The sequence below is a fragment of the Ranitomeya imitator genome, chromosome 7 (genome assembly GCF_032444005.1).
Source record: "Ranitomeya imitator isolate aRanImi1 chromosome 7, aRanImi1.pri, whole genome shotgun sequence".
In the NCBI taxonomy this organism is placed as follows: domain Eukaryota; kingdom Metazoa; phylum Chordata; class Amphibia; order Anura; family Dendrobatidae; genus Ranitomeya; species Ranitomeya imitator.
Genome location: NC_091288.1, coordinates 156,802,799 through 156,820,988, shown reverse-complemented (window position 1 = coordinate 156,820,988; position 18,190 = coordinate 156,802,799). Strand labels below are relative to the sequence as shown.

At 42.1% G+C, this 18,190-nt stretch overlaps 1 protein-coding gene across 1 annotated transcript in view; it reads right to left on the bottom strand.

Annotated features, from left to right (window-relative positions):
• Positions 1–18,190, bottom strand: part of KATNIP (katanin interacting protein) — a 259,496-nt gene that overhangs the window by 142,578 nt on the left and 98,728 nt on the right. The window contains exon 13 of the mRNA XM_069733957.1: positions 4,349–4,555. Within this exon, the coding sequence (XP_069590058.1) occupies positions 4,349–4,555 (207 nt within the window). The remainder of the gene's footprint in view (positions 1–4,348; positions 4,556–18,190) is intronic.

Below are 18,190 nucleotides of genomic sequence, written 5' to 3'. Positions count from 1 at the left end.
AAGAGGACTAGAACTCTAGTGCCACCTATAGGAATTAGCAATCCTAGAAGTCAATGTTGACTCTTTAACGAGCCAAAATCAGAATCTCAATTTGCAGATACGGTGTTTCGGGGTACTGCTCCTCATCAGTGCAAAGTGTGAGATCTTGATTGGCTAGGTGAGACGCGTCTGACCGGGATCCAAGAAGTAATGTTTCCTAGTCCAGAAATATTCCAAAAAAGACAAATATGATGTCAAGTTCAACATATTTGATCAAGGGGATACAATATAATTGGTAGAAGCTCCTCTCACATCAGATTGCCTTAGACAAGCTCTATGAATCATACACACATGGACCAAATTGTTGGTATCCTGTTTAAGCAAGAAAACCCATAATCGTCACTGAAATAATTTGAAACTGACAAAAGTAATTTTCAATTTATTTCTGTTTTAAGTATGTGGGAGCTTTTGAAGACCGGCTTTACATCACGTCTGAGCTAGATAAGTACAGGTTTCTGTTCCATCACAGTAGTAAAAAAAAAAAAAAAAAAAAGAGGAAAGTGTGCCGGATGTGACATATGGCAAACAATGATGGTGCCCGCTGTTTTGAATAGCGTAGTTAACTGTGTTTTCTAAACATCATCCCAGTGTATATGCTAAAGGTTGTCCGGTCTAGAATGACAGGTCTGCAGTGACTCTTTGTGACTGCAGACTTGTGAATCCTCCCAGCGCACACACTGTTAACTGCGAGGATTCACCAATGTCTGTGCTGGTTACAGCGGTCAACTACACAATATGGAAACTCCTGGCCAGAACCCGTCTAGTGGGCGCAGCTGCCAATTTAAAATTAGCTGCGATAATGGCGAAGAGGCTTCTAATATGAGAATGTATGGAATAGAACAGCAGATAATGTAACAACACCGTACGTAACATAAAAAGATGAGTGATCATAATATCCCCGCAGGTATTGAGGCTTCATATATTTATTACCAGATTGATTCCACAGTTTTACTCCATCCGTTTGAAGCTAAATATTGGAATTTATACATCCAATAGGATTTGCGGGATTTCAATTTGCTAAATCTATTATTTACACTTTTGTTTCTATGCTCAATAGGTATAATCCTTCTACTAGAGAAATCTTTACTGTGATGCAGCGTCAAATGTCTTGAGACACTTTGCAGTAACAAGCCGTTCTTTGTATTGCACAGATGTTTATTGATCCATTGTCCCATTGTCTCCAGGTTTGCTGCGTTCGGCCCATGTGCTGTAGGTCGCACTTCCAGTCCAGTAGGTAAATTACCGTACTTCTGTCGATGAGCAATCAATTTGATCGTTAAATAGGAAGTCTTCATTTGTAATGTTAGAATATATTGGGTTGCTCAGACGGTTCATATCATTCATATTATTGCAAGCTTTTAAAGGAGCCCTTCCTCTCTCTTGTAAAACTGTTTATCTTTTTTTTTCTTCTTATTAAAAAAATAAATAAAATTCACTTATTTTCTAAAAGTGTTTTGAAACAATTTGAGTTTTTTTTTTTATTAAAAAAGATAATTTTTGCAAGTGTTAAGAATTCTGCAATAGCACAGCTTATCTATATAATAGAATACCTACATCATATTACAGGAAAGATACCCGGAGCAGAGAAAGCAGGAACGTGCCAGAACAGTATTAGATACAGATGGTATAGGAACTGCATATTACACAATTAGTATTCTAAGATATGTCTCAATATGTGGCTTTGGTCCAACGCTTCAGAACTATGGATGGAGGCGTCATTAGTATAATCAGAAAATAACCTACTGTTTAAATAAGGTTCCTGTGTTACATGTGTTCAAAGGGAACCTGTCATGTAAAATAACGCTATTAACCTGCAAATATGGGGTTAATCTGAAGCTGCTGGATGCCCACACTGAAATGCCCAGGATTAGAGCTATTGTGCCAGGGAGCGGCTACAGCCACCACACACTATACGCAGAGCGGTGACTGAACTCATGTTAGCACCGCCCCTATGACTGGAAACCAGACGCTGCCGGGGTAATAAAGTTCATTTATTCTGGCAGCTGGTTCTAAGTGTCAGAACACTATCAATTTGCAGATTTACCCCATATCTGCACGTTAATAGCGTCATTTTACACGACCGATGTCAAAATAATGTAAAAATATCATGGTCTGAGGGATTATTTCAGAAGGTGCCATACTTCCAGACACTCTCCTGCTCTGTCTTGGCCTGCAGGCAACTCCCTCCCCCCTGAACATAGCTGTAACTTGAAACTCCAGTGTGGGACTCTGCCCCCCCCCCTCCTCTTGAATGCAGGAGTGTGTAGAAATCCTTTGTCTAAAAACCATGTGCTCTCGTACTCACGTACCACCTTAATAGTAAGGCATCACTTGACCCCAATTAGTGACAGGGATATGGAAGTTATATATTTGGTATGTGTGTTGGTTGGGCCATCACACAGTGCGTTTTCTAGGCACAGCGCCTAGCAGATACGGAGAAACGGATTTCTGCTTAACAGGAGCTCGTAACCACTTCGTGTTTGGGCTCAAATTAATGCTCAGCTTATTCCCGGAAGACTGGTAGTTCCGTGATCGCTATAGCATCCTGGAGCTATGGGGGATATTAATGTTCCATAACTCTGAGTCCCTCTGAGAAAATAGGAGTGCACTTCATAGCTCCGCCCACGATACACACACACACACACACACACACACACATACATGCACATTGTAGGGCCGCGGTGTTCACACTGTGCAGTAATGAGGCAGTGACCCAGGAAAGTTCACAGCAAACCTATTTAATGTCCAAACAGCTCACAAAATGAATAGCACACGGTATCCTCCAGATCGCAGCCAGGGCGTCATAGCATTCAATATCCGACACTGGTTGCCGAGGGCGACTGCACCACCGTTTCACGCTGCGGGGTGCTAGGCGTTTGCTGCTCTTGGCTCTGTGTCCAGCACTTAACCTCTATTATAGGCTATAAAGTAAGCATAATTCACACCCCGATAAAGTTCACACACCCTGGCTACACAACACGCTACCACCACTCATCAAACACAGGGTGATGAGTCCCCAAAATCTGAAACTGTCTGACAATTAAAAAGGACACACACTCTCTGAAAGGCTATGGATTCTTTACAGCATACAAAAACCAAGCTTATTTATAAGTTTTAAGCTTTAATATAAAAAATGTACAGTATTTACAAGAAAAGGTATAAAAGGATAAAAATAAAATGACACAAAAAATCAAAACAGAGGGGAAAACAAAAGAAATACCTAAATGCTAAATGTTTCTGTCTAAAGTTATTCTTCTGTTTCCTTAAGGGAAGGAGAAGTGAATTACTGATCACAATCAGCACAGGCCGACCCTCACGTGAATACCTTTTCATTGTGAAACCCAACTTTTCATATGTCTGATCCTGGGCTCAGGTTACCAGGACAGACTAGATTATAATATTAAAATTGCTGGTCTGTGACTGGACCGTGGGCACATTTAGCGACAAGCACTTTGCATTTTTAGTACTTTGTGTTTTCAATCACCCCCCTCCTGAAAGTAACAAGCACTACAATGACCATCTATACACACTTTTAAATGGAGACTCACTAGGCTGAGGTGTCACAATTGACACCCTCAGTATTCTTTCCAAAGACCCCTTATGGTTCGGAGTTCCTGTAGTTAGAGTAAATAGACGTCATGATCTTTGTGTAGAGATAGTCCGGGGGATGGCAGACAAACTAATTTTTTTTATTGATGTTACAAATTTCTATTCCATAGAGATACCTACAAATATAATGTTATGTGAAGATCAGCTCCGATGTCAATATGTTGACATATGCCACCCCTTTGTTTATTCTGATCTTTTCATATGTCTGCAGAATAGCGCTCTGAGCCCAACACAGCAGCTATGGAAGGGCACATGAGCAACCCATTCATCAGCTGCCTTTTATGAATAACACTACGCACGGCACTGTACATTCTCTGGTTTTCCGTGCTATTGACAGCCTCTCTTAGTAGACATGTTTCACCTAGAGTTCACCACGCAGGGAAGATCAAAATAGACAAGGGGGTGGTGGTATACAAGTAAAGACATCAGGGCAGATCTTCCCATTGCATTTTTTGGTAAATGAGTTTTCTCCTGGAATATCCAAAGGACGAGACTTCAAAATGTAAGGAGTTCAATCCTTCTCTCCAGACATCATCTGTGGAGGGACAGTCGCGGGGCCCCCAGACTGGCAGCTAAGTTTTTAGAGCCATCTGTGATTAGTCAGTGTGATGCAGAATGTGATTCACTTTGGGAATAAGTTCATGAAAAATAAAAACCTGATTATATTAATTTACATTGCGATATTTATTTAAAAAATTACCTGAAATTTTCCATTAACCAAACAATGAAGATCTCCAGGAAAAGCAACATTTCTTATGTCCACATCATGAGGGGAAACATACATCTTCTGATCCTTCATATTGAAGAACTGAATCTCTGTTAACCCGACACTGTAAGGATTCCCCCAGTTGGATAGAATTTCCACTGTGATGTATATTGCATCTCTTTCTGCTAGAGGTGAACGGACCTAGAAAAAAAAAGGTAAAACAAGGAATTAGCATACAATAATATAAAACTGATAGATATACATTATGTGGCAAGAGTATACAGCTCCTAATCATAAACGATCGCAATTATGGATCACAGTCTCGTTGCGACCAGGTACATGTTTCTCTAAAATGCTCCAGTGTTTCAAGGAGAATATATTTTTAGGCTATGTGCACACGTTGCGGATTAGGCTTAGGAATTTCTGGTGCAGATTCTGCCTCTCCTGGCAGAAAAACGCACCTGCGGATTTGTCGCTTTTTTGTGTGGTTCCGCAGCGTTTTTTTGTGCGTTTTTTTTACCCCTGCGGTTTTCTATAATGGAAAGGGGACAAAAACGCTGCAGATTCACAAAAAAGTAGTGACATGCTACTTCTTTTTAACCGCAGCATTTCCGCAGCGGATTTTCCGCAAAGTGTGCACAGCATTTTTTTTTTTTTACATTGTACTGTAAATCAATTGCGGATTTGCAGCGTTTCTGCACAGCAAAAAACGCTGCGGATCCGAAGAGAATCAGCAACATGTGCACATACCCTAAGGCTATGTGCACACTTTGCGGATTTTTCCGCAGCGGAATTCCAAAATCCACAGTGAAAACCCGTCGCGGTTTTTACTGCGGATTTATTGCGGTTTTTACTGCGGTTTCTTATGCAGATTTTCGTCTGCATTTTCCTATTGGAGCAGGTGAAAATCCGCAGAAAAGAAGTGACATGCTGCGGAATGTAATCCGCCGCGTTTCCGCGCGTTTTTTTCCGCAGCATGTGCACAGCGTTTTTTGTTTCCCATTGGTTTACATTGTACTGTAAACTCATGGGAAACTGCTGCAGAATCCGCAAAGTGTGAACACATCCTAAAGATCCAGCAAAGGGCAATAGCTGTAGATGCAACTAGTTCAGAGTCTGTTCTCCCAGCACCGCTGTAGATAATTAAAAGAGGGGCGCGGAGATCTCTAACTATATTATTTCTGAAATGCTGGAGCACTAAAGGAAATCTGTCAGTGGGATAAACCCTCCTAAGCCGTCTATATAGATATGCAGGCCATAGGAAGCTGAATAACATGACACCAGAATACCTACGATCCAATGTTATATTCCAGAGTCATCTATGCTTTCTTATATGTAAATGAGCTGTTCGGATCTATGGGCCAAACAGAGATCTGTATGAGAATCTGCCTCCAGAGGTTATTTTACATGGAGGCATTACCAGTGTGATGGCCGCTCTCTGCTCTCCTGATCTCACTGCAGAGCTGTGTGTGGTTATAACTGACACATCTGCAGGTTATTCTCTCAGTGTTTCCACTTCTGTATCACAGGGTTGCAATATTGTTGCAATAATGCAAAGCATAAGAGCTGCAAAGAATGTGAATGTAAGGAGAAAAGTGTTATTTTTCTGTTCAGTGTTAGTTACATGCTTCACACTGGTAATGAAAGTGTGACAGACTGTCAAGTACCTGCCCCTGAAGACAACTATTAGCGTAGTGTGAATATTGATTTGCAGTTGCATTGCGTTTTCATGTGTAATGTGAAATGTGCAAAGTGTTTTAAGTACAGATGCTGCTGTGTGAGTACTGTAAGGTAAGTAAAGTAACTCTGGTACACTCAACCCAGGGGTAGAGAAAGTGTTGAAAATAGGCTAGTACTTACGTAGTGATAGATAGAAACATTAGAATAGATGATTAGTGTACAGTAATAGGAATAATGTAGTATACAGTTAAAAGTTTCAGACCAGCCTAGCATGGGAGAGGGTTGGGTCAAGTAAAGAAGATAATCACTTCCTGGCTTAGTTAGAGAAAATGTGAGGCTTGTGACTAGACAAAGTTCAAGGTGCAGTGAGCTGGAGTCACATGGGAATACATATAGTTCAGGCAGCATGAGTTTGCACCAAATTTCCTGCAGACCTTCCTGTAACATCCAGGGCCTACAGCCTGAACTAGGCAAGAAGAGTGTGCCTTAATCCGTTCCATACAGTGGCATGTAAAAGTTTGGGCACCGTTTGTCAAAATTACTGTTAATATGAACAGTCAAGTAAGATGAAGATGAAATGATATCTAAAAGGACTAAAGTTAAAGATGACACATATCCTTTGTATTTTAGGCCAAAAATATCCTTCTATACTATTTCAAAACACTCTTTTTCGGTGATTCCTTTGTATCTCAGTTCATACTGCACCAACACACACAAATGATACACCATTTGAAAGGTAAACTTGCCCCTTTCAGCAAGAAAATAGCCAAACAAACCACACATCCACAATGTGATCACAAAATAAATTGTAAACATTAATTTTCATAAAACTGCAGTAAGGAAAAAAGACCTGCAGGTGGCACCACACTACCCCAAAGCATACTAATACAAAGCAGAAACAAATCCTAACATTTGCCTTGGGGGCTTTCCAGCTTGCCGAACTCCTTGTCCAGCCGATTTCAGGCAGGTACATATAAAATATTTGCTACATATGTGGACGTAGAATAAAAGTAAAACTTTACCTGTTGAGGTCTTCAGTTTTAAAACTGAAGATATAAATGAATGCAGCCTAAAAGGGACCGGGCAGGTTCTGAACAATCAGATTTTCCGTATTATTGGATAGTCATTGAAAAGTCTATCTTCCTTCTAAGGTTGCAGCTTATTGGTGACCTGGAGTCACCTCTGGTTCCAAGTAAAAAACTGCAGCATTGACATAACTCAGACTGTACATTGTATCCCGATGGGAGAGATTGGTGGAAACAACCTTGCAAAAATTGAATTAATAAAATCCAACCGTAGGGAAAAAAAGGTAAAATAATCTGCAGATATTACATTTTTTATTATTATACAATGGTGAAAATACGCTCAGTTATGGGGTCAATTCTCCATCATTTTTGTGTTGCACTTCCCTACACTGCAGATAGATAGCAGTGCTGCTGTAGAGGGGAAAAAATGCTGCTGCCCCTGTTCTTTTGCAAAGTCCTGACAATCAGACCCCTTCTAATCAGTAAGTAAAATACCATTTTGTTTAATGTTGGGGGATCTTCTTCAGGCTGGAGTCACACACAACGTATAAAAAAATCGTTTCGTTTTACACAGACGAGAATCACAGAAATGTTCCCTGAACAGTGATCCGTATGTCATCTGTGTGCAGTGCGAGGATGCGATTTTCTCGCATGCAAGCATCCGTGTGACATCCGTATGGCGAGATTTTGTCACCGGGCTTGCAAAATCGACATATAATGGATCCATGGGCTCAAATGCTTAGGAAAACATATATATATATATATATATATATATATATATATATATATATATATATATATATATATATATATATATATATATACATACATACATACACACACACAGAAAAGCAGCAAAAGTTTGACACACCTCATTTAAAGATTTTCCTGTATTTTCGGGACTATGAAAATTGTACATTCACACTGAAGGCACCAAACTATGAATTAACACATGTGGAATTATATACTTAACAAAAAAGTGTGAAACAACTGAAATTATGTCTTTTATTCTAGGTTCTTCAAAGTAGCCACCTTTTGCTTTGATGACTGCTTTGCACACTTTTGGCATTCTCTTGATGAGCTTCAAGAGGTAATCACCGGGAATGTTTTTCACTTCACAGGTATGCCCTGTCAGGTTTAATAAGTGGCATTTCTTACCTTATAAATGGGGTTGGGACCATCAGTTGTGTTGTGCAGAAGTCTGGTGGATACACAGCTGATAGTCCTACTGAATAGACTGTTAGAATTTGTATTATGGCAAGAAAAAAGCAGCTAAGTAAAGAAAAACGAGTGGCCATCATTACTTTAAGAAATGAAGGTCAGTCAGTCCGAAAAATTGGGAAAACTTTGAAAGTGTCCCCAAGTGCAGTGGCAAAAACCATTAAGCACTACAAAGAAACTGGCTCACATGAGGACCTCCCCAGGAAAGGAAGACCAAGAGTCACCTCTGCTTCTGAGGATAAGTTTATCCGAGTCACCAGCCTCAGAAATCGCAGGTTAACAGCAGCTCAGAGTAGAAACCAGGTCAATGACACACAGAGGTCTAGCAGCAGACACATCTCTACAACAACTGTTAAGAGGAGACTTTGTGCAGCAGGTCTTCATGGCAAAATAGCTGCTGGGAAACCACTGCTAAGGACAGGCAACTAGCAGGAGAGACTTGTTTGGGCTAAAGAACACAAGGAATGGAAATTAGACCAGTGGAAATCTGTGCCGTGGTCTGATGAGTCCAAATTTGAGATCTTTGGTTCCAACCACCGTGTCTTTGTGCGACGCAGAAAAGGTGAACGGATGGACTCTACATGCCTGGTTCCCACCGTGAAGCATGGAGGAGGAGGTGTTATGGTGTGGGGTTGCTTTGCTGGTGACACTGTTGTGGATTTATTCAAAATTGAAGACATACTGAACCAGCATGGCTACCACAGCATCTTGCAGCGGCATGCTATTCCATCCGGTTTACGTTTAGCTGGACCATTATTTATTTTTCAACAGGACAATGACCCCAAACACACCTCCAGGCTGTGTAAGGGCTATTTGACTAAGAAGGAGAGTGACGGGGTGCTACGCCAAATAACCTGGCCTCCACATTCACCAGACCAGAGCCCAATCGAGATGTTTTGGGGTGAGCTGGACCGCAGAGTGAAGGCAAAAGGGCCAACAAATGCGAAGCATATCTGGGAACTACTTCAAGATTGGTGGAAGACCTTTCCCGGTGACTACCTCTTGAAGCTCATCAAGAGAATGCTAAGAGTGTACAAAGCAGTCATCAAAGCAAAAGGTGGCTACTTTGAAGAACCTAGAATATAAGACATCATTTCAGTTGTTTCACACTTTTTTGTTAAGTATATAATTCCACATGTGTTAATTCATAGTTTTGATGCCTTCAGTGTGAATGTACAATTTTCATAGTCATGAAAATACAGAAAAATCTTTACATAAGGTGTGTCCAAACTTTTGATCTGTACTGTATATATATATATATACACATTACTGTTGTGAATTCTGTGGCAGAGCTCCCTCCTGTGGTCACAAGTGGTACTTCGGCTGATTCTCTCTGTGAGCTTCTGTTGGTGGAGGAAAGTGGTACTGCGGCTTCTGAGTTTCCTTCCTCAGGTGATGTGGTGAAGTCGTTAGGTGCTGCTCTATTTAACTCCACCTAGTGCCTTGATTCTGGCCTCCAGTCAATGTTCTAGTATTGGACATGTTTCCGGCCTCCAGTCAATGTTCTAGTATTGGACATGTTTCCTCCTGGATCGTTCCTGTGGCCTGCTGCTCTGCATAGCTAAGTTCCGCTTTGCTATTTTGTTTGCTGTTTTTTTCTGTCCAGCTTGTCTATTTGTTTTTTTCTGCTTGCTGGTAGCTCTGGGACGCAGAGGGTGTACCTCCGGGACGCAGAGGGTGTACCTCCATGCCGTTAGTTCGGTACGGAGGGTCTTTTTGCCCCCTTTGCGTGGTTTTTGTAGGGTTTTGTGTTGACCGCAAAGTTACCTTTCCTATCCTCGCTCTGTTCAGAAAGTCGGGCCTCACTTTGCTAAATCTATTTCATCTCTACGTTTGTCTTTTCATCTTAACTCACAGTCATTACATGTGGGGGCTGCCTTTTCCTTTGGGGTATTTCTCTGAGGCAAGGTAGGCTTATTTTCTATCTTCAGGCTAGCTAGTTTCTCAGGCTGTGCCGAGTTGCATAGGGAGCGTTAGGCGCAATCCACGGCTGCCTCTAGTGTGGTTGGAGAGGATTAGGGATTGTGGTCAGCAGAGTTCCCACGTCTCAGAGCTCGTTCTATGTTTTTGGGTTATTGTCAGGTCACTGTATGTGCTCTGACCTCTATGTCCATTGTGGTACTGAATTACCTTATCATAACAGTACTGGAGGCCCAAAGTACTAATGATTCTCAATAGAGGGAAAAAAAGTTCTGAGACCATTTTTTTTTCTCTGCACTGTGTTTTGCCTTTTTTTCCCCTAGACATTTGGGTGGTTCAGGACACAGGTGTAGCGATGGACATTAAAGGTCTGTCTTCATGTGTGGATCAGCTCACGGCAAGAGTACAAAATATTCAAGACTTTGTGGTTCAGAATTCTATGTTAGAACCGAGAATTCCTATTCCTGATTTGTTTTTTGGAGATAGAACTAAATTTCTGAGTTTCAAAAATAATTGTAAACTATTCCTAGCTTTGAAACCTCGCTCCTCTAGTGACCCAGTTCAACAAGTTAGGATCATTATTTCTTTTTTACGAGGCAACCCTCAGGACTGGGCATTTTCTCTTGTGTCAGGAGATCCTGCATTAAGTAATATCGATGCGTTTTTCCTGGCTCTCGGATTGCTGTACGATGAACCCAATTCAGTGGATCAGGCAGAGAAAAATTTGCTGGCTCTGTGTCAGGATCAGGATGAGATAGAGGTATATTGTCAGAAACTTAGAAAGTGGTCCGTACTCACTCAATGGAATGAAGGTGCGCTCGCAGCTATTTTCAGAAAGGGTCTCTCGGAAGCCCTTAAGGATGTCATGGTGGGATTTCCTATGCCTGCTGGTCTGAATGAGTCTATGTCTTTGGCCATTCAGATCGGTCGACGCTTGCGTGAGCGTAAATCTGTGCACCATTTGGCGGTATTACCTGAGCTTAAACCTGAGCCTATGCAGTGCAATAGGACTTTGACCAGAGTTGAACGGCAAGAACACAGACGTCTGAATGGGCTGTGTTTCTACTGTGGTGATTCCACTCATGCCATCTCTGATTGTCCTAAGCGCACTAGACGGTTCGCTAGGTCTGCCACCATTGGTACAGTACAGTCAAAATTTCTTCTGTCCGTTACCTTGATCTGCTCTTTGTCATCGTATTCTGTCATGGCATTTGTGGATTCAGGCGCTGCCCTGAATTTGATGGACTTGGAGTATGCTAGGCGTTGTGGGTTTTTCTTGGAGCCCTTGCAGTGTCCTATTCCATTGAGAGGAATTGATGCTACGCCTTTGGCCAAGAATAAGCCTCAGTACTGGACCCAGCTGACCATGTGCATGGCTCCTGCACATCAGGAGGTTATTTGCTTTCTGGTATTGCATAATCTGCATGATGTGGTCGTGTTGGGGTTGCCATGGCTACAAGTCCATAATCCAGTATTAGATTGGAAATCCATGTCTGTGTCCAGTTGGGGTTGTCAGGGGGTACATGGTGATGTCCCATTTCTGACTATTTCGTCATCCACCCCTTCTGAGGTTCCAGAGTTCTTGTCTGATTACCGGGATGTATTTGATGAGCCCAAGTCCGATACCCTACCTCCGCATAGGGATTGTGATTGTGCTATCGATTTGATTCCTGGTAGTAAATTCCCAAAAGGTCGACTGTTTAATTTATCTGTGCCTGAGCACGCCGCTATGCGGAGTTATGTGAAGGAGTCCTTGGAGAAGGGGCATATTCGCCCGTCATCATCGCCATTGGGAGCAGGGTTCTTTTTTGTAGCCAAGAAGGATGGTTCGCTGAGACTTTGTATAGAATATCGCCTTCTAAATAAGATCACGGTTAAATTTCAGTACCCCTTGCCGTTGTTATCTGATTTGTTTGCTCGGATTAAGGGGCTAGTTGGTTCACCAAGATAGATCTTCGTGGTGCGTATAATCTTGTGCGTATTAAGCAAGGCGATAAATGGAAAACTGCATTTAATACGCCCGAGGGCCATTTTGAGTATCTAGTAATGCCATTCGGACTTGCCAATGCTCCATCAGTGTTTCAGTCCTTTATGCATGACATCTTCCGAGAGTACCTGGATAAATTCCTGATTGTGTACTTGGATGACATTTTGATCTTCTCGGATGATTGGGAGTCTCATGTGAAGCAGGTCAGAACGGTGTTTCAGGTCCTGCGTGCTAATTCTTTGTTTGTGAAGGGATCAAAGTGTCTCTTTGGTGTTCAGAAGGTTTCATTTTTGGGGTTCATCTTTTCCCCTTCTACTATCGAGATGGACCCTGTTAAGGTCCAAGCCATCCATGATTGGACTCAGCCGACATCTCTGAAAAGTCTGCAAAAGTTCCTGGGCTTTGCTAATTTTTATCGTCGCTTCATCTGCAATTTTTCTAGTATTGCTAAACCATTGACCGATTTGACCAAGAAGGGTGCTAATGTGGTTAATTGGTCTTCTGCTGCTGTGGAAGCTTTTCAAGAGTTGAAGTGTCGTTTTTCTTCTGCCCCTGTGTTGTGTCAACCAGATGTTTCGCTTCCATTCCAGGTCGAGGTTGATGCTTCTGAGATTGGAGCAGGGGCTGTTTTGTCGCAGAGAAGTTCTGATTGCTCGGTGATGAAACCATGCGCCTTCTTTTCCAGGAAGTTTTCGCCTGCTGAGCGAAATTATGATGTGGGCAATCGAGAATTGCTGGCCATGAAGTGGGCATTCGAGGAGTGGCGTCATTGGCTTGAAGGAGCTAAGCATCGCGTGGTGGTCTTGACTGATCATAAGAACTTGACTTATCTCGAGCCTGCCAAGCGGTTAAATCCTAGACAGGCTCGTTGGTCGCTGTTTTTTGCCCGTTTTGACTTTGTGATTTCGTACCTTCCGGGCTCTAAAAATGTGAAGGCGGATGCTCTGTCTAGGAGTTTTGTGCCCGACTCTCCGGGTTTGTCTGAGCCGGCGGGTATCCTCAAGGAAGGAGTAATTGTGTCTGCCATCTCCCCTGATTTGCGGCGGGTGCTGCAAAAATTTCAGGCTAATAAACCTGATCGTTGCCCAGCGGAGAAGCTGTTTGTCCCTGATAGGTGGACGAATAAAGTGATCTCTGAGGTTCATTGTTCGGTGTTGGCTGGTCATCCTGGAATCTTTGGTACCAGAGAGTTAGTGGCTAGATCCTTTTGGTGGCTGTGGAGATCAGACTGAACTAAAGGAATCCATCTTATCTTCTTCCTGAGAAATCTCGCTTACAACAAGATACATTTCTGCTGACTTGACATTTCCTTTTATGGAAGTAATCATGTGTGCATTCCTTCTTTCAATAGCAGCCTTTCATTCACCTTCCAGATGATGTAACTTTCTACTGATAAAGACTGGTATAGATTGTTTATGTAAGAGATAGTGAAATATGAGCGCTTGTGCGCATGTCTGTAAAAGAATAATTCTTTTCTATATAAAGGGAGGGCAAAGCCCAGAGAGAGAGATGTGCTCCTGGGCTTCCCCTGTACATGATCACACAATACCTTGTTTGCGTGTCATTTACTCAGGATCCCTACCTCTAGTAAGCCAGGGACTGAGAAGGACTTAACATTTCTTTGGCGCACCGAACAGGGACCCGAGATGAGAGTATTTGCTCGAGATTCACCTGCAGATACGGACAACGGAGATCTGGGATAATGGACGGCAAATGAACTGAAAAACCTGGCCAGGTAAGAGACATTATTAGTTCTCTTTTATCTGCCTTGTATTATCCGAAAGATCTCTATGAGCCGTGTCACGCTGGGTTAGTCTAGTAGTGAGTAGATACCTATAAAACTCGGGTTACTATATTGTATAGATTTATGAGTCCTGTCCCTGGCAGTGTGTGAACAGTGTGAAGGTTGTGGTATGTTGTGAAAGAAGAGCAAAAGTGCGTAGAAAAATAAGCCGAAATAGTTGGGGTATAAGCCTTATACACGGAAGTCAGCCTAACTGGGTCATGTGGTTGCGTCCTTTCGGGGAGACCTCCGCCCATGCTTGACTCTCATTTAAGTGCTTAACCTCCTTCATTTCTGGATAAGGTTTGATAGAATGAGCCCAGGACGCGGGTCCATGAGCCTGGGACAAGTATGCTAACTGACACAGAAAGTTTTGTGATCTGTATGGTGTTGCTGGGTCTGTTTGCGTGCATAATAGCACTTAAGTACATTCTGCACATTAGAAAGAATGGAGCAGATCAGCCCTTCAATATTTTAGCTCCCTAGGAGAGAAGGCAACGAGACATCACCTAGGATAAGTGATTGTCCAAACGTCACCTGGGGTAGAAATAGCTAATATTGAAAAAAAAAATAAAAAAGAAAAATGGGAAATAAACAGACAAAAACCGTCTTAGGACAAGTGGAAGCAGCAGATATCATACAGGAAAGATGTGGGAAGACAGTCAGAAGTCAGATTAGAAGGGTAAGAGAAAAATTGGGAATTTCAGAAGCACTTATGTTCAGTACAGAATGGGAAAAACTGAGTAAAGAACGAGGTGGAATTATCAAAGACAATGGGTGGGAAGAAATCATACACTGTATGATAGAGGTCTCAAAAACAGCTAAAGAGGAGAATTGGAAGTATGATCCAGACACTTCCAAATGGAATATGGGGAAGGGAAAAAGTTGTGACATAATCCCACCACCTTACCTAGATCCAAAAGCCCAATCATTTGTACCATCTGGAGGAGCAGAAGGAGGAAAACAATTTCCAGCCTTGTATCCCAATCTTGGTGGGGTAGGAGGATGGGTATGTTCACACTGTGGACAACAAAATCCAGATTGGAGAAATGATTGCCTAGTCTGTGGTACACCTAGACATGGCGCTGTACTTGCCCCTGTTAGGGTAGTACCAAGACCCTTTAGGGAACCTGGTGCTGACGGGGTAATGGGAACTAGATATCACCAGACCCGACAGTATTTTCCTTGGTCCCCTGCTGAAGGTATGTCCCTCCTGCATAATGCGCCTGATCCCACTCAATATCCCATCCGATTTGCACAATACATACAACAAATCATGCAGACTCATGCTGGGGTCTGGGCGGACGGGGAAGAATTATGTAGAATGAAAATGTCCCCCGGACTTTTTCAGGAATTATTGACACACCTACAGCCCAATAGACCAGTGGCAGAAGGGGGTGCCTTACAGACAGAAGCATCAGGTACCCAGTTCACAGAGGCATTAATAATTTTCATGAGAGAAAAACAGAGGGAAAGGGGATCTACGGGTGTGATTATGCAGAAATTTGGGCAAAGTATTGAAGAATATAGTCAAGAATTAGAAAATAGCTTTAGGGATGAAGGATTGGATTTGACTGATGCTTCAGTAAGGAGACTTTTTACAAAACAATTAATAGAGGGGCTAGATCCGAAAATCAGAGAAAAATTTAAATCCTCTACTCCAGATTGGAGAACAATTGAACAACCAAATATTGTGAAACAACGATGTTTAGGAATAGTCATGGATATGAGAGAGAATCGTAAGCCTGTTAGAATAGCACAAGCTAATACAGGAGGAAGAGTGAGACACAACTTTCCTTGCCACTACTGTAAAAAGCCAGGTCATTTCCAAAGAGAGTGCAGGAAGAAGTTGGCAGATATAAAGTCAGGCAAATTTGTTCCCAGAAATAACCCTCCCCAAACGGACAACCAGCAGAAATCTACCATCATAGATGGTCCCATACCAGATTCAGATTGACTCGATGTGTTACAAACTTCCCTACCAGCTAGAAGACCTATGATACAGGTGAATGTGGGGGGGAGAGAGATTCCATTTTTGATAGATACAGGTGCAACTTCCTCAATTTTGAATCAAGATTTTCTTCCGAATCCGGAAGATATTTCAGAACAAACAACTTTTGCTGAGGGTTATGATGGGGTAATTCGAACACTGCCATATACTGTGCCCCTAGAGGTCTCATTAGGACCTAAATGTTTTGCATCCAGATTTTTGTATGCCAGAGGTGCCCCAACATGTTTGTTAGGAACTGATGTCCTAAAGAAATTAGAAGCTAACATCAATTTTAGGGAAGATGGCACAGTTATACTGACTATCCCTGATGATGCAGAAACATTAGAACAATATGTTAGAATTCAGGCTTTTGAGGCTTATGCTGAAGAAAAAGAGTACACCACAGATCTAGACCTCTCAATGGTCCCAGAAACACTGTGGGCACAGGGTGACACCGATGTGGGACTATTGCATATCTCTCCTGTAAAACTATCTGTGCAACCAGGAACTGTTCTCCCACAGCTCAGACAATACCCTGTGAGTGCCCAGCAGGAACTAGCGATTACAAAACAGATAGAGGGATATAGAGAGAAAGGAGTTTTGGTAGAGATACAATCACCTGCTAACACTCCTCTGTATCCAGTCAAAAAGAGAACTCTTGATAAGAGTTCTATGCCCAAATATCGTATGGTACATGATTTAAGAGAAATAAACAAAGTTCTAGATCCAATCACCCCAGTTGTACCCAATCCTCATACGTTACTATCACAGATACCAGCCAGTTCTCAAGTATTTACTGTAATAGATCTTTCAAATGCATTTTTCTCGGTTCCTTTACACCAAGATAGTTGGCATTTGTTTGCATTTACATTTAAGGGCAAACAGTTGGCGTGGACACGCCTTCCACAGGGAATGATACACTCCCCTACTCTTTATTCAAATGCCCTACAAACAGTCCTTCAGAGGTTTGAACCCGAACCACAGGTAGTAATTTTGCAGTATGTGGATGACCTACTACTTTGCTGCCCAGATCTAGAAACTGCAGAAAGGTCCACTGTGAGTTTACTATGTTTTTTAGAAAAAGAAGGGTGTAAAGTGAATAGACAAAAGCTACAAGTTTGTCAGACCAAAGTGGTCTTTCTAGGTCATTGCATTTCTCAAGGTAAAAAGCATCTTACACCACAAAGAACTGAAGCAATAAGACAGATGAATGAGCCTAGAAATCATAAACAGCTACGAGCATTTTTAGGAATAGTGTCTCATTGTAGACAATGGATTATACATGCCAGTCAACTAATGCAACCACTGTATGACTGTGTAAAAAGTGAACCTTATTTGTTGACAAAAGAAGGTCAGATTTCGTTCCAACAATTAAAAGATGCCCTTGTTTCAGCTCCAGCGTTAGGGCTACCAGACTACACCAAACCGTTTCAGCTTATGGCTGCAGAAGTTGATTCCCATGCTACAGGAGTTCTTACCCAGAAGCATGCAGGGAAACAAAGACCAATTGCATATCTTTCAGCAAGGTTAGATCCCGTAGCTAGAGCAGCGCCAACCTGTGTACGTGTAGTTGTTGCTGTCTCACTATTGTTGGACAAAGCATCAGAAATTGTCCTAGAGTATCCACTCACAGTTCAAACTACACATGATGTTTATGGGATATTAAACCAGGTCCAACCAAAACACATTTCCATGGTCAGACATTTGCGGCTACAGTGTTCTTTGTTGCTCCCCTCTACTATCACATTTGCTAGGCTTCAGACTCTCAATATAGCTACACTGCTACCTCTCGAGTCTGAAGGGGGGAATAAGGACACTGATCCACACGCAAATTTTTTCCCTACAGACACACATGATTGTACAGAGCTCATTTTACAAGAAACGGTAGGCTTACCCAATGTATCCGAAACACCACTTCAAAATCCAGATTTAGAGCTGTTTATAGATGGTAGTAGGTTTGCAGATGACACAGGTAACTTCCATACAGGGTATGCAGTTGTGTCAGAATCTGAAACTCTCAAAGCAGAACCACTTCCACCGAAACAGTCTGCACAAGAAGCAGAACTAACAGCATTGATTGAAGCTCTTAAAATAGCTGAGAACCAGACAGCTAATATATACACTGATTCTAGGTATGCACATGGTATTGTGTTTGATTTTGGAGTAATCTGGAGAGCTAGAGGTTACATGACAGCGTCAGGACAACCTGTAAAACATGCTTCTCTGATCA